This window comes from Meriones unguiculatus, chromosome 3, assembly GCF_030254825.1.
Source record: "Meriones unguiculatus strain TT.TT164.6M chromosome 3, Bangor_MerUng_6.1, whole genome shotgun sequence".
Classification (NCBI taxonomy): Eukaryota; Metazoa; Chordata; class Mammalia; order Rodentia; family Muridae; genus Meriones; species Meriones unguiculatus.
Genome location: NC_083351.1, coordinates 179,276,425 through 179,293,471, shown reverse-complemented (window position 1 = coordinate 179,293,471; position 17,047 = coordinate 179,276,425). Strand labels below are relative to the sequence as shown.

Here is a 17,047-nt window from a genome sequence, read left to right as displayed (position 1 = left end):
GTTCTGTGTGCCACAGGAGGACAGTGAGCCTTAACGTAAAGATTTTTACTCAGTACTCAGGAATGAAACGGAGTCCAAGTGGCTTAGGCTACTCTGCACTGGATTCTTTTTAATAAGTTTATTCATTTCTTCATTTTACATCTCAATCACAGCCCCTCCCTCCTCTCCTTCTGGTCCCACCCTCTTCCCTCTTTCCCCGTCCCCTTCTCAGAAAAGAGGAGTCTCCTCCCCCCAAAAGCCCACCCCAGCCCATCAAGTCGCATCAGGACTTAGTATTCTCTTCTATTGAGCCCAAGCAAGGCAGCCCAGCTAGGGGAAAGTGACCCAAAAGCAGGCGACCAAGTCCATGCCAGATACATCCTACTGTCCCCTTGTTGCCAGGGGACCCACATGAGGACCAAGCTGCCCATCAGTTACATATATATGTTATGGGCCTAGGTTCAGTCCCTACATCTTTTTTGATTGGTGCTTCAGTCTCTGTAAGCCCCTATAGGCCTATAGTAGTTGACACCGTTGGTCTTTTTGAGGGGTTCTTGTCCCCTCTAGGACCTACCCTTCCCACAAAATTCCCACAAAACTCCCCTAGGTCCCCCTAATGTTTGGCTATGGGTCTCAGCATCTGTTTTGTTCCACTGCTAAGTGGAGCCTTTCAGAGGACAGTTAATAGTAGGCTCCTGTCTGCAAGCAGAGCAGTGTATCATTAATAGTGTTATGGGTTGGCTTTCTCCTGTGGGGTGGGTCTCACGTTGGGCAGTCATTGGTTGGCCATTCCTTCTTTCACTGCTCCATCTTTATCCCTGCACATCTGTAGGCAGGGTAGATTTTGGGTCGAGGGTTTTGTGGGTTTGGTGTCCCCCTCCCTCCACTGGAAGTCCCGCCTGGCTAAGAGGTGGTCCCTTCAGTTTCCCTGTCCCCCAAAGCTAAGAGTCCCACCTAGAGTCAACCCCATACCCTCCCAGGAGCCTACTCTGTCGTAGGTCTCCAGCTTGTCTCAGAGATGTCCTCCCCCCTTGGTTTCACTTCTCTCTCCCTGCCCTCTCTCCTCCCACACCCGCTCTCCCCACATTTGATCCCCACTCTCACTACCCTACCCACACCATCTGCCACCCAGTTCCCTCTCTTCATCCACTTTCAACATCCGTTCTGTTTCCCCTTCTGATTTAAATGGTAATTATATTTCTCCTCTCTGATCTCCTTAACCAAAGCACAGGTAGGTACTCAGTGAATATTTTACCCTTATCCACTATAACTGTCTTTCTGGCTGTGTCTGTCTGTCTTCATTGTCCAGCTTCTTCCTGAGTGCACACTCCACATCACCCACCTCATTGTTTGAGACAGGATCGTGCTGTGTAGCCCAGTCTGTGTGTACCACCATGGCTCCTCATCTAGCCTCCATAACCACTTCGAGTGCCTGCACATACAGGAGCAGGTGACCAACAGAGTAGGAGGTACAGCTGCACGAGCAATAGTCCTATTAAAAATCTGCCCCAGGGCCAGGAGAGATGGGGCCATAATTAAAAGCACCTGCCACTCTTGCAGAGGATCCATGTTTGGTTCCCAGCACCAATATGGTGGATTACAACAGTCTGTACTCAGTACTCAGGAATCCAACCTCCTCTTCTGGCCTCTGCTAGAACGCCCATACACATAAAATAAAAATAAGTAATTGTTTTAATCTGTTTGAATCAAGCTTAGTAGTACATGCCTTAATTCCAGCACTCAGGAAGCTGAGGCAGGGAGATTTGGAGGTCTAGGCCACATAATAAGATCCTATCTCAACACACACACACACACACACACACACACACACACACACCCATACAGACCAGGACCAGAAGATAGGAAATGTTTCATAGGTATATGAGGGACATGGGAATGATCAGGGCTCTCACAATGGCCTTTTAACATGACAGGATGGGATGACCCAGGTGGGGACTCCAGTAGAGATGTGGGTCTCTACCACTTCTCTGCACAGCGGGAACAGAGCCAAAAGTAAGTGGCCAAAGAAGTCCTGAGTATGAAGGAGCGGCAGCAATCTGTAAGTGGTGCTAGTTAGGCCAGGAGGCTGTGATGGAACACATCCCTAGATGTGGAGAGAAACCCCAAGGGGAACATGAGCCAGCTGAGAATGGCTCAGGAGGGCAGGAGTGGCTGCATAGCTGTAGACTGAGCACATGGCTCTAAGGAAGGCTCAGAGGGAAGGGTGGTAGGCAGTGACAAGATGGCAGCCTGCTGGCCTCTCCAATGGCAGGGGAGACCATCTTGTTGAGAGCTGTGGCCAGACTTAGTGAAGAAAAACCCTACTATGAAACAGTCCACACCTACATTTAGAAGTCAGCTTAGGGCCCAAGTCCAGTGAGTAGGTGACTGGTCACATATTTGCCCCTTCCCACACCAGCATCTTTCTCTCCCTTATAGGAGACCTTGTGTCAACCTCCAGGTGAAGATGCAGGCAGCACAATGCCTATTCACTTTAAGAACTGTTTTTTCATCCAAGTCTGCTCACAATTCCATATATATGCACAGTTTCGAAGTCAGATCTACCTACTAAAAATGTCTAAGACCTCTAAACTCTACTGTCTTCATTGGCTCTTTCTCCATGTCTGGACCTAACTGGGTCTCTATGTCCCTTGCAAACAGGGCTGTGCCTCATTCACATTTCCCTGAGTAGTAAAGAATTCTGAACTTCCATAATGCTTTATTTCCTCTGCCCTTTCTTCTTCAAATATCTCAACGGCACTCCTTGGAGAGACATTCTCTCCCAATGTGAGCCTCTCGGTTCCATCAGAATCCCCATTTTCCAGTGGTGCCATCACTGTCCCTTCTCTTGCACCCTTGCTGAACTGACCAGATTCTAAGTTCAACCTCAACCTCAGCCTTTCTTGGCTTTCCATCTCTAAGAGTCAAAGCTGACTGCCTTTTGGCAGAGGTTGTATTTTTAGCTTGAAATTTTCCATGGATAAAAACTGTAAAGTTAGGTATTACCTTACAATGTGCTTTCCAAAATGAGTGGTAGATCTGAGTGCTGTTTCCCAGTGGCAAACAGAATCTACTACTAATAGCATGCTTCTGTAGAGACCAGAGTGCTTAGCCTCAGCTAAACTTGAGTTTTTCCTGACCGTAGCATTCAGACAGTTGCTGGTGTAGGCCTACCATTGAGAACCTAGAAACCTTAAGATGGCAGTGGGAAGAGTAACAGTGTGGGGGCCCTGCTCACTCCCACCCACCAGTCCCAACAGGACTTCATTAAAAGAACAATCCAGAAACCCCAAAATAGACAGGAAGACCTAGGGCCCAGGCTCAGGAAGTGGACCAACATGCAAGGGATGGGTCTAGGCAAATGGCCCAAAGCCCTCTGCTCCAGCCACCTCTGCTGACCTGTCACCACAAAACACTTCCCCTTGAGCCTGAGTCACTCTTAGCTGGCCCTGAAGCTATAGTGTTCCCTCTGGCCAAGCCCAGAGCAGCTTGGATTTATCCCTGGGCTCGTAGCCCTCCTCCCAGGACAGCACCATGATGACTGACCCAGCCTGAACACCAATGGAATGGAGCAGGTAGACAGTCTGAAGTGTCAAACCTATCCCTCACAAGCACTTAAGAAGCCATGGCTTCTCTGAACAGAACAAAAGTTTTTTCAAACATAAGCAATTACAAATACGAAGGGATGTTTTGAACAAGTTTTCTTTTCAGACAAAGAGGAAATTCCTGAAATTCTTATGTGGTAAATTCAAACTTTCACAGTGACTTCACTGGTACTGAACATTCTGTTGGGCAGAGATGGCACCAGGGGAAGGAGATCCTGTAAGTATGAATTGCAACCTGATAGTCTATCTTGCCCTAGCACCCATCTTACTGCTACCAAGCCCCAACACAGGCCTTCCTGTATCAGTGAAAACTGGTCAACAAAGCCAAAAAGAGACCCTACATCCCCACAGAGGGATGTCCACTGGAGAACTGGGCAGAGAGTGTACTGGACACACACACACAAACGTGCACACACAATTCATCACTGCTATCCTGAGTCTCTGGAACATTTCCACAATTGCCTTTTTTAGAAAAAAAGAAAAAGAATGTCTTCCTAAGTAAGGAAACAATTGATAGGAAATGCTCCATAAGGAGCTTTGGTTGGGATTGATAATGTATCCTCTCTAGGAAAAGACATACGTGCACCATCAAAAGGGTGAGAGCCTGGCATTTGGTGAAGGGAATGAGGCAATAATGTGAGCAGATTTCACATAATATTATAACATGATGTGTTTGTAGGACTGAGACATTCGAAGGGGACCCGGCAGCACAGTGTAGGAGGTGTTTTAATTGAGCTCATCTTCTGAAAGGGGGCACAGACATCGCCCATCACTTGAAGGGGCCACACAGAGATCCAGCCCCTTCTACTGCTGATGTTTGTTTTCTAAGCAGAACCTTTACAAATACATGAATGAGGGTGGACTCCCAAGGGAGGCCCTGAGCCTGATTCTGTTTAAAGGAGTTGCTGGGCCTCAACTTTGATTTGGTGAATTCTCGCAGGTTTTAACCGGTTAACTTAGAACATGCCCCAGGACCCACTGCAGCCGCAGGAAGAATGCCCAGGCTCTGATGTCCATTAGTCTCAAGGCAGTACGCACCTGCTACCCCAGCTGAGGGCTCACCAGCCTACACTCTAACAAAGGTTTTTGCTCTAGACTTTCCAACCTGTCACAAAGTTATACTTAGGTAAAATATAGTTGAAATTTTACCAAAAAAAAAAAATATTTTAAGATACACAGTACCAGCCCATTTCTTTCTAGTAACTGCGTATCTCACAGTGTCTTTCCTAGGTTCAGTCAGTGCAGACCTGTGGACAGGTTCAGGCCATGGAAGTTTTTAAACTGCGTGCCCATGCTGTGCAAGTCTCCTCTGGGAATAGTCGCCGCTGTGCAGAGCTGAGCAGGAACTGGGCTATTTGCCAAAACACAATCTCGGAGCACTCTCCTCTGGCCCCAGGGCCTGATGGGACCCTTTCTCCATCTCAGGTACTTTGCATCACCATCTCTACCTATACCATACCCTCTACTTATACCATACCATAGCTTGAGGGCCAGCTAAGAGTGACTCAGGCTCAAGGGGGAGTGTTTTGTGGTGACAGGTCAGCAGAGGTGGCTGGAACAGAGGGCTTTGGGCCATTTGCCTAGACCCATCCCTTGCATGTCGGTCCACTTCCTGAGCCTGGGCCCTACGTCTTCCTGTCTGTTTTGGGGTTTCTGGATTGTTCTTTTAATGAAGTCCTATTGGGACTGGTGGGTGGGAGTGAGCAGAACCTTCACTGAGCCAACTAGGAAATCTCTTGGGCCAAGAACCTGGAAATAGTTTGGCCAGTACTCACTGCAGGTTGGCCCCTTGGGCTGTATGTATTCAGATGAAGCCTGTAAGCACACCCTGTCCCCACCATGCTAGTTGATGAGTCTGGAAACACAAGTGTCTTGGGGACATTGGCAACATAAGATCTAGGAAGGCAGAAGGTGGCATCTGCCCCCAAAACAGAGACACCACATAGATAACCCAGAGTGTCCAGAGAGAGGCTTTACAAATGCCAAAGTTATAAAACATCCATCCTTGAGTTAGAGGATAATGTAAATGCTCCAGCAAGACTAAGCCTCAAAGGTAATGCTGAGGAAAAAGACAGGTCTGTGGTAAGTCTATGAAATCCTATCAGCTTGGCCAGCTATCTGCATCAGTATTACTCTCATTGTTCATCTCAGCTGGCAAACAAATCTTTCATTATCAGTTGGCACATACATAGCTCCCTTCAGTGAACACGTGTAGGTCCCTGTCAGTGGAAACCTATGTGGTTCCTTTATTTGGCACATACAGCTCCTCTTCAGTGGGGACTCATGGTTGGCCCTCAGGTATCACCCAGCTGGTTCCCTTCACTAGGTACATACACAGCTCCCCATCAGTGGCCACCCAAAACTCTTATGTCTTCAGGAAAATGTGCTGTCGGGTGAGCCCAGAAAACACAGGGTATACACAGGAGCTTCAGTTTGCCTGGCCTACCGGTCATCCAGCTACAAGACCAAAGATGGGACAGATGGTCCCACAGTCGAGGTACAGTGCAGCTGTGGAGAGCCTTGGTCCTGGGCTTCAGGAGGTAGTGTTGGGCCTACACAAGAAACAGTGAAATACATGATGTTTTTGAGCCCCTCTGGAGTGTGGCATAATTCAACCCCAGGCATGGATGCCAGGACCCTTAACCTTGACGATGCCTTGCCACTGAGGGGGTACGTCCCTATGCGCTCACTTAAGGGAAACACAGGGCGAACTGTCTTGGAGTGCCGGGATAATGCCACTGCTGCCTGCTTTGAAGAATTTTCCCATAATTCCTTGTTTTTTTTGTTTTTTTTTTTTTTTTTTTTTTTCAAAAATTAAACTGTTTGGGGAGAGCTAGGGAGCTTGCTGAGTGGGCAAAGTGCCTGCCACACAGGCATGGAGACCTGAGTTGAATTGCCAGCGCACAGAAGACAGAAATGGTATGCACACCTGTAGTCGACAGTTGCTGTTTTGTGGCTTCTTCCCTTTCTCACCCTGTTAACACCCCACACTCACTACCCCCTAACAATAGACAGGAGAAAAACAAAGATAGAGGGGAGAGAGGAACTGGGGAAATCCCTGAACTAATCCTGTTTGGGGGGATAGGGTTTGGGACAGGGTTTATCTGTGTAACAGCCCTGGCACTCTGTGTAGACAGGCTGGTCTCCAATCAGAAAGATTCACCTGCCTCTGCCTCCTGAGAGCTGGGATTAAAGGCGCGCACTGTCACACCTGGCTGTGTCTCTTTCCTTTTGATTCTTCTTTGACCACGGCCACTAATGAATCACAAATAACTTCCCTAAAGGACCAACAACCACCTACTCCACCTATCGGATTCTTGCATTTATATACCCTCTGAAAAGTTCCCAGGATTCCTAACGTCAAACACTCACAGAAGCTATCTGCAGCTGGCAAAACCATGCCCTCTGCTAGAGCACGAAGCAAATCATAGTCAGCTGCTGCAGACAGTTTGAAGCAGCCCCACATCCCCACACCTGGGATTAAAACAAAACCACATTCTTATCATATTTCTGTGTTTTTAAAGAAATAAAAAAATCCAAAATTGTCATTGTACATACCTGTAACTCTGGCTATAAAGGAGTAGATAACTCATTAGTCAGCCAGCATAGAATAATGAGTTTCAGGTTCAGTGAAAAAAACAAAACAAAACAAAAAAACCTGTCTTTTTTGTTGGTGGTGGTTTTTGAGACACGGTTTCTCTGTGTAGCCCTGGCTGTCCTAGACCTCACTCTATAGGCCAGGCTGGCCTATGAACTCAGAGATCTGCTGCCTCTGACTCCCAAGTGCTGGGATTAAATTTGTGTGCTATCACTGTCCAGCCTAAGGAAACAATGTCTTGAAAAATAAAGATGGATGAGGCCGTGTTGATGTCTGTGATCTGTGCTGCTGCCAAGGGCCATATCTGGGTTCATGGTCCTAATGCAGCCAAGGGCCATGTTGATACTCATGGCCTGCACCACCACCGAAGGCCATGTGGCTGCCTGAAGTCTCTGTGGACCACGCTGCCACCAGGAGCCATGATGGTGTGAGTGGCCTTCCAGCCACCTAAGGCCATGATGATGTCCTTGGCCGGTACTGCTGCCAAGGGCTGTGGTGGTGCCCTTGGCCTGTGCTGCAGCAGGGGCCATGTTGATGTCTGTGGTCTGTGTTGCAATGGGAGGCCATGCTGGAGTCTGTGGCTTGTGCTCATGCTGGGGGCCGTACGGATGTCTGCAGGCTGTGCTTTCGTCAGAGGCCGTGTGGGGGTCCTTGATCTGTGTTCTAAAGGCAGGGATGCTAATCCCAGCTCTTGGGAGGCAGGTGAATCTCTGAGTTCCAGGACAGTCAAGGCTACACAGAGAAAGCCTGTGGGGGTCAGGAGAAGAAGGCAGGGAAGCTACTTTTGAAGTGGTGTCAATCACTGCAGACTGATGGTTGCCAGATAGGGACATGGTAGGCTTCTGTGGTAACCTCTAGCCCTCACCCCACACACAACAAGTAACAGCCTAGACAGAAAGCCATTGAAGAGAACTCCTTAAAATTGTGGTAATGGTGCTACAATGCAGTTCTCCACAATTGACGGCTGCCGCGGCTGCCGTAGGAAAGGACTCAGTTGTTTGTTTGTTTTTCTAAGGGACTGGCCACTGGGAGCTTGGTCATGCTCCAGTGAGTATACAGGCAACACAAATTGGACTTGTTTTTTTTCCCTTCTTCTTTTTTGGTGGGGCGTGGGAGGACTGGGAGGTGAGGGGATGGACCTGAAGGGACTGGGGGCGGTGAGTGTGATTGGGGTGCATGATGTGAAATTCTCAAATAGTCAATAAGAATATTATGTAATAAAAAGTATGTCAGGCCAGACATGACGGCGCACTCATGTAATCCCAACACTCAGGATGCAGAAACAGGTGAATCTCTGTGAGTCCCAGGCCAGCCAAGGCTGAGAGTGAGTTTTTGTCTTAAACAAAATAAAAATAAGAAGTCTGTTCTTCTCTTTCCCTTACAAAACTAAAAAATAAAGGTGGAGAGTGATAGTGATAAGACGCCTAATGTTGACCTCTGACCTCCACATGCAGTGTGTGCGCATCACATATACATGTACATACACACAAGGACACACACTCATCCACACACAGTTGGGGGTGGGGTGGCTCAGTGATAAAGCATGTGCAAACACTTGGGTTCAGCGTTCAGCACCACATTCGATTTTTTTCTTAATTTTGTATCATGTGTTTGTTAATTCGTTATGTGGGTTTGTGACTGCATGTGCCCCTGTGTAGAGAGGTTAGAGCACAGCCTGCAGAAGTGAGTTCTTTCCTCCATGAGGTGAGTCTCAGGTAAAGTTCAGGTCATCAGGCTGGGCAGCAGACATTTCACAGGCCCTCAGATTTTTTAAATCACAAAAAAAAAAAAAAAATTAATTACTAGGCACAACAGTGAGCAGGGGCCCTTACTCCTAAGATCTGCTCTCTCCCTGGCCTGTCTGTGGGCATGTCAGCCTCTGTTTGCTGCTGTCAGGACAGGACTATCATTGCCACAGCGATGAGCACCTACCAGCTCTCACCCATAGTCAGCCGGGCCCTGCCATGTAGCTCAAGCTCGGGGGAGTGACAGGCAGAGAGCTTCCAGAGCAGTCTGGACTCTCCCAGTCCGGAGTGAACAGAAAGGGAACGGAACTTTGTTGAGGGGAAGCAGAGGCCACGCTGGTCTGTGCAGGTTCGTGGGGGATGCCTAACTAGGGGAGCTTCAACCCTGCATCAACAGTGTGGGGGACAAAGGGCTCTTGAGAGCTTCTCACATAACCACCACCTAGGACAGGAGCTGCAGATTTAGAGTGATCAGGATGGGCATGAATTGGTGAACACCCATGAACAGGACTAGGTGACTCCAAAGATTTCCTGAAAAACTGCTGATAAAATGTCTCAGCTGTGGGGTAATGTCACCTCATTCTCCATAAACAAGCCATTTGTTACTACATTTATCCATAAAGTTCCCCAGAAGAGCTCCTGTGGCCACACAGCGTAGAACATGATGTAAGATGATTCTCTTTCAAAGGGTGCCTCTGAGCAGAGCCTGCTAGCCGATCATGTCAGCCTACAGGGTACACTGGGGCCTCAGAACCCAAACTTGCCCCCCCAAAGGAGCTTCAGAACACCTGGAAGGGACCCTAGCATCCTAGGAGTATGGGCAAGAGACCTAGGACCCCAGTGCTGCTCCTGTATGTGCTGCCCGAGACAGGGTACAGCTCAGAGAGGAGGAGGAAGGAATTTGGTGTTTGGAGTTAGAGCCCTTTAGAAACCTCAGGAATCCTTTTCAGGAAATGTCTTTTCTCCTGCCATAGAAACACGGAGAAATGTGACCTTGAACTCCTCTGAGCCTTCTACATCTCTTCCTGAGCTGAGAATGGGGAGAACCAAGACTTCGGGGCCCTGTTTGGAGAACATCCGGGGTGTAAGGATTGTCAAGGGTGTCCACTGGGGACTATCTGACACCAGGAAGGGGAGGTCTGGGTTTAACCAAGCCTGACAGTTACTGCGGAGAACAGCAAAGGAATTGACATAGGGGGAAGGCTGGGGAGAGCCAGAGGGCACAGGGGATAGACTCCAGCACCAGGTAGAGTGCTCGCCGTCTCTACCTCTGTCCCTCCCGTACTCCCTCACCATGGGCTCTGCTGTCCTGCCTAATGAGAGCTCAGCCTCTGGGGCCAAGGCCTGGATGGGGTAAACTGCCATGAGACAGTAGACTGCCCACAGAGGTCTGCATCAACCCAAACCCTCACTCCTTTGTGAGGAGCTAGGATGGCCAGAAGCTACACCTCCCAAGCTGATGTAGAGGCAAGTAAAACCTTAGGAACCAAATCCAGACTCGAGGGTGTCAGAATTGGTGACCCACGGGCACAAGTGTGGGTTGAGGCTCCAGAGTTACAGAAGCTGAAGCTTTGCCTTATGTACAGCCTGTAGGCCATACCCCATGGCCTGTCTGTCTGTATGGGCTGACCCCACAGAATGCAGTCTAGAATCTCCTTATACCACACACTTACACTAGAATCTGAGGCCCTGTGGGAGCAGTCTGCACACGGGGACTCTGTCCTGCCAGTCAATGTCCAGTGGTGTGCAACAAGAGAGGGTCTGTTTTAGGGGTCACTTTCAAACCCAGTGTTTGAGAAACCAGAAGGATGTGGAAAATGCAACTGGTCCCAGACCAGGAAGCCATGGTTTTTGCCACTTGGCTCTTCCTGGCCCTGGGAAACTTGATCCTGACACCAAGTCCTGGGCTACAGGAAGTGAAGAAGCTGCAGTTCCCCAAGGGACTGGCTAAATGCTTCCAGTGAGGTGTGAGAAGGCTGCTGGCGGGCTGGCCACAGAGGCATCTCAGACCTGTTTCCTGCTGAGACAACCCTCCCATCCTGCTTAGTTCTAATGCTTCTGGTTTCTCTGTTTTTACATCTCAGACTGACACTTGGCAGAAAACTGATTCGCCACAGGACTTTTCTGAGCCAAGACCTCTGTGAGGACAGACTGGCTAATGATTTGAGTCCACGGCCCTGGAGCGCTGGAGAAGGCCCTTCTATTAAAGTTTGTTTTCTCTGCAAAACTGAGCTGTCGAATCCGCCCAGGCCCTTCTTCTTTTCTGTGGTTGGGCCGCAGGAGCCGTGGTAGTGCTAGTGTGCATCTGCACAGATTCACTGCAGGAAACATGAGAAGAGGCATCAAGTTCTCCCCTTGTGAAGGAGCACAAAGGCTTTGCCCACAGGTGGCCCCGTTCACACGACCCCTGGGGCGGGTCATCCAAGAGGCCCCTTCGTTTTCCCCTGGCCACTCCTGTGGAGCAGAGGTCTCATGCCGAGAGCACAGAGCAGAGTACTCGGCGACTTCTAGAACGCTCTGCAGCACCATCTTCATCCATTTCCAGTGGGGGCCCCCACAGAAGGGCCAGTTTGCCCTGAGTTGCTAGACATGAACTGAAAGGCCTGCTGGCCATCTGTCTGGCCACTGGGAAGCAGGCAGGCACCTCTATGCCTGATTCTGAGCTACTCACAGTCGTGTGTGTGTGTGTGTGTGTGTGTGTGTGTGTGTGTGTGTTCATGTGCACTCATTTGTATGCAGGTGCATATGTTTGTGGGGCTACGTGTGTGTGTGTGTGTGTGTGTGTGTGTGTGTGTGTGTGTGTTCATGTGCACTCATTTGTATGCAGGTGCATATGTTTGTGGGGCTACGTGTGTGGATGTGTGTGTGTGTGTGTGGAGGACAAATCTCCTCATCCCCAAGGATGTCATTCCTTGGGTGCTAGTGATTGGGGGGATAAGAATGGCTCCCTGGCCTAGAATTCACAGGGTTGGCTAGGGCGCCTGGCCAGTGAGCCGCAGGACTCGCCCTGAGCCTCCCCAGCACTGAGACTGCAAGCTCATGCCACTATGCCCAGCTTCTTGTTCAGGTCTTGAGGTCAAACTCATGTCTTGGTTCTTGTGGAGCAAGCATGTTTACCAGATGCTGCTCAGGAAACTCTGTCACCTCACTCCCTAGAGCTTTTGGCCTTTGACCCTCCACAGGTAGCAATACTTTTGCGTAGGCAGAGCATGACTCTAGTCCCTGGAACTTCTAGGCGTTTTGAGTGTGCACAGATGATCCTCCCGTGCACCTGAGGGTCCAACCTATGCAGGGGACTAGGGGCTCCAGTTTATCCAGTAGGTCCTTTTGTAACTTGGTGTATCAACCATACTACACTAAAGAACATCCTCTGCCTTCCAAGAAGACAGGCCAGGGACGGGAGGCTTGTGCTAGGTGAGCGGGCACAGGCGCCGAGCCCCGGCATAAGAGGATGCTTGCTTGCCTGAACTCCGCTCTGACCCAGCACTGTAGAGCTGGGTCACTTTGAGCACCCTAACGTGTAGGTGCACACTGATGCACACACCCACGTCTATACAGGCTCGTGGGCGTGGTCACAGGCATTTGGCTCCCAGGGCACATAGTGATACCTGGGCGACGTGGGACTGGTGAGGCTCATTTGAGGGTCGGACTCCTGACCTGCCTATGGAGCTGCTGCTCCTGTTGCTGCCTACCTTAGGACACAAGCGTGACTTTCTAAGACAGAGGTCTCTCAGCGACTCTCTTGCCCCTCACAAGCCAAAGCTCTCTTACCAGGTCAGCAGGCACCCCCGCCAGCAGGTTCAGCAAGGGGGAGCTATATCTGTCTAGTGAGAAGCCAGTTCAGCGGCAACTGTTGCATAGCTTGGAGCCAGTACTCCAGGGGGCTGTTCTCCAGGGGAAGCTAAAACAACAGCCCAGAGCTCCTCCAACACCCGAGGCTCATGAGCCTTAGAGCGGCCAGGATAAGCCAGCTTCTTCCACCCAGACAGGGACAGGGTTCATCTTCAGAGGGGAAGGTGGGCTCCCTGCCAAGGAGAAGACACTGAAGGCCCCCGTGTGAGACTAACACCCGGAGCAGCGGAGCCCCAAATGGCCAGGCTTCCGGGCAGGCCGGTGGGAACCGAGGTATGCAGCAGTGAGGTCTGCTGGCCCCAGCATGGCTGCAACTTGGCAGGAACATGCTTTTGTCCTGCATACACACCCTGGGCCTCTGAGATCACCTGTGGGGGCAGAAGTCTGCGCCCACCGGCTGACGAACCTGTGGCTACTTGTCCTCTTGAAAGCAGCCACCATACTTTGCCATTGAAGAAATAAAGCTCAAGACAAAAGCTGTTGATTCTGCAGCACACACACACACACACACACGTCCCAGCCAAACTTTTGGAAGACAGAAGGCCTACCGAAAACAGAAGGTGTTTGCTATGTTTGTGGAGGGAACTGAGCAGTAGCCCTTTGAAGCTTCAGCTGCTGGCATCCAGCAGAATATCAGAGATCTCTGGGTGGTGCAGGGTGGGGTCAGCTTTCCCACCTAAGCCCTGCCCTGGCTTAAAGGGCCTTCATCCGAACAACATTCACCTTCGAAACTTATGTTCCAAAGAAAGTAGAGGTGATCCCAGCACAGTCAAAGGCTCCCAGAGTCACAGCCTTGGGACCTTTTCTCTTTCGAAAATCAGCCATGCTTGGATGCTGTGGAGGCAGCATCCACAAATAATTCAGTCTAAACCATCCAGTCAGTAGGCAGCTAGTGTCCACTATGGAATAACTATGTACATAGAAACTTCTACAGGGGCTAGCAGGTGGGCTCGCATGGGAAAGCTCCCTGAGCCACCCAGTAGGTTCATTTCAGGAAGTTTTGTGGCTGCTCTTGGAAAGAAAGTCAAGTATTCCCTGACACATAGGCCCTCCAGGAGATCCAGCTATTCTTCACAGCCTGATCCAGACCAAGAGCTACACGGGAGTCCCTGGTATCTACCTTGAAGCTCTTATACAATGCGGCAACGTCCCTTTATGCTGACTGAAGCACCCTGAACAGGAACAACAGTCAGAATACACCCCTTGGAAGCTTCACCTCAGTTCCTGGTGGGAGGTGCAGGTGGCAGCTTGGTAGGACACCTAATCCCATAGACCCTTAGCTGGTTTCTATCCACTTTCTAACAAGAAAGACCCAAGGGCTGTCCAGTGCCATAGAGGGATCCTCTGGGGTTTCCAATAAAGGGCTCCTCAGAAGTGTCTCCCTGGACCTGGAGAAAGAGACTTTGAAGGCACACCCAACTCAGGCCGCTGTCTTGCCCTTCCAGATTCCTAACCCTTTGTACGCATGTCTTGGAGGCCTTGGGGATCTCTCAGGTTCTGCTGCCTCACAGGTATGCCAGCTAGGCTGAGTTAGGTAGAGATGTGGATGATGGCTTTCCCCTCCCCATAGCAGGGCCCTGCAGCTCCTGGGCTGGGCCAGGCTCTGGCAGCCAGACCCAGGCAGGCTGGCAAGAACTTCTGGCTGCTGCTCCCCTCATTTCCTCTTGGCCCGAAGGCTTGGCTGCCTTGGAAACAAAGGGTAGATTGTGCCTCCTTCAGGCCTGTACACCGGTCTGGGCCTTAAAGGCTCCCCAGTAGAGCCACTGTCTCTACAGCATGTAGGTGACAGCTGTGTTTCCAGCCATTTAGGATTCCCCGGTCAACCCTTGTGGGCTTCAAGAACAGGGGCTTCAGAACACACCAGGCCCAGGCACCTCCAGAAGTCCAATACCAGTGGCTGGGCTGCCTAATTATGCCCATCCAGTTCCTATCCCTTTGCAACAACTTCCTGCCCCTACCTAGACCCAAGAACAATTAGCCCAGCCCCCACCCCACTAAGACCCTCTTTGTTCTATAACCTGCCCCAATCCCTTCTGCCCTGCTGAATTATGAGCAAAAACCTCTCTTTGACCATTCAGTCAGACATCCCTGGCAAGAGGATTTGGGAGTGCTCTGTGCTGTGTTGGCCATGGGAGATTCTGGAAAGCTAAATGGGGCCAAGTTTCTCCTCTCAGTGGGTCTAAGTATGCACAACTACACAAATGCTCCTATTACAGGACTCAAATCCAGTCACCGGCTGGCCAGAGAACACTTTGAATATCTAAATAGGTGACAGGAACGGCTGCACAGGGCTTAGGGATGGAGGCAGCGAAAGCTCCGTGAGCATCTGGGGCTGTGTGCTAGAGCATGTTACAAACATCTGTCTCCAGATACAGGGTCGGGCTCAGGATGCCCAGCCCCATGCCAGGAAGCAGGAGCACCAGTGTCATAGCCAGAACTGGGCATACTCTTCTCAGTAGTAGGGTCCTAGTTTGGTGCTCACTCCTCACCTTTGGAGGATGTTAGGCCTCACTTGAGGGTCAATCTTGGGGTCATGTCCCCACCACCTGTGTGCTGAGCACTGGCCCTCCCATGGCTGCTCTTGTTCTGCCATTGTTACTTTGGCTCTAGCTACCTCTGTAAAGGGGTTTTGTAGTCTATGAGTGAGGAGGGTGCGGATTGTCTTGGAGAGGCTCCAACAAGGAATGATTGATGGAGGATGGCTTTTGGAAGAAAGATGAAAAAAAAAAAAACAGGAGAAAAAGCTGAAAACAGAAAAGAAATTTCTCCTAAGCTGGTCCTACTAGATCTATTCCTCCCCTCCTGCCAGTGTCTTTTCTGTATGAGTGCATTAAGACATAGAATCGTGGTCTCACAAGACAGGGTCTTCAGAGCTCCAGAGCACCTGGCTTGTGTACCCAGACAGGATTGCTTGCTCTAGGCACTGACAAATCCAGACCAAGAACAATAGGGCTGGAGAGGCCATGCTCCCTGAAGCCACCTGTTGGAGGCCTAGAGCTGAGATCATGGCCAGGCTTCAGGACACAAGCCTCAGCTTCACAATTGGACCTAGCCTCACTGAAGAGTCAGGTACTGGGTCCTATGTGATATGGGTCCTCTCTCCTTGAGGAAGCCTGCCCAGCAGCATCACTGGATACCCTTGATGGCAAGGTCATCCCCTGGACATATAGCCTGCCACCCTGGGTCAAGAAGGTTGGAGGAGTTTGGCGAGGAGGGGGCCGAGGAGGGGGCTAAGGACTCCTTGAACTGGTTGCTGAGACAGCCTGGAGAGTGGTAGATGGGGATAGAGCGATAGGAGCCTCTGTTCCAGAGGATGAGTTCCTTGGCCAACCAGCCAGATCTTCTGCCTCCAGCTCCCCAGTCTCAGTCTTAGGCATAGAGACTTTCCTGAGAATCCTGCAATGTTCCAGGTAGGCTGGGGTAGGCATATTGCCTAGTGAAATGCTACCTAGCTGCTTCACTGGAGGTCAGGACTCCAGCTTTCTGTCCATGACCCTTTTTTTTTTTTTAAAGATTTATTTATTATTTATACAACATTCTGCCTGCACACCAGATCTTACTATAGATGGTTATGGGAATTGAACTCAGGACCTTTGGAAGAGCAGTCAGTGCTCTTAACCACTGAGCCATCTCTCCAGCCCCTTGTCCATGACCCTTTAACTGACTCTGAGAACATAGTCCTAATATCTTCTTCAGACGCTGGAGACTGATGAGTCCAGGAAGTCTCCGGCCCAGTACAGCTGCTAAGATACTCCTCCTGAGCCCTGTGAGCAGGGGCTGTCCATGCTGACCTCCCATGGGGACAGAGAAGCGCTTCTTCACTCCAGGGACAGTCTTGCGCCTGCATGGACTCACTAGCTCCCCTGCAGCTGAAGGGAGCCGCAGCCAGAGCCCTGAAAATCAGATGTCCCACTGCCTCTCCTGCCAGCTGTTGGCAGCTGTCACCACCTGATGGCCCAGGGCCAGATGCCTCACGGCTGTCGCAACAAAGCGGGGTGGCGGGGGGGGGAGGAAGGAGGAGGGTGCAGCTGCCTTGAGACATGAGCCTCAGCCTCTCACTTGCCTCCACTGCTCTTACCTGAGGCCACCGCAGACCTGGATACTAGGCCTCCGTAGGCAGGGACGCGCGTGGCTGTGCGAGTCATTTGACTTCTCCCACCCAGGACTCACTCTGGCAGGTCAAGGCAGCTGACGGGGTCCTCTATCAGTCTCTCCTAAGATGGACAAGGAGAGGGACTACGGGGGACAGGAGCTCCAAATACAGGACA

General features: G+C 50.5%; 1 protein-coding gene across 2 annotated transcripts in view; it reads left to right on the top strand.

Annotated features, from left to right (window-relative positions):
- Positions 1-11,077, top strand: part of Rnf212 (ring finger protein 212) — a 39,836-nt gene extending 28,759 nt beyond the window's left edge. The window contains exons 13-14 of one of the 2 annotated variants that reach the window (XM_060381129.1): positions 3,742-3,801; positions 4,803-11,077. In XM_060381129.1, coding sequence (XP_060237112.1) covers positions 3,742-3,801; positions 4,803-4,923 — 181 coding nt within the window. In that variant the 3' untranslated portion in view covers positions 4,924-11,077. Of the gene's footprint in view, positions 1-3,741; positions 3,802-4,802 lie in introns of those variants that run through there. The other variant, XR_009591005.1, reaches the window with a different exon arrangement.
- The last annotated feature ends 5,970 nt before the right edge of the window (positions 11,078-17,047 follow it).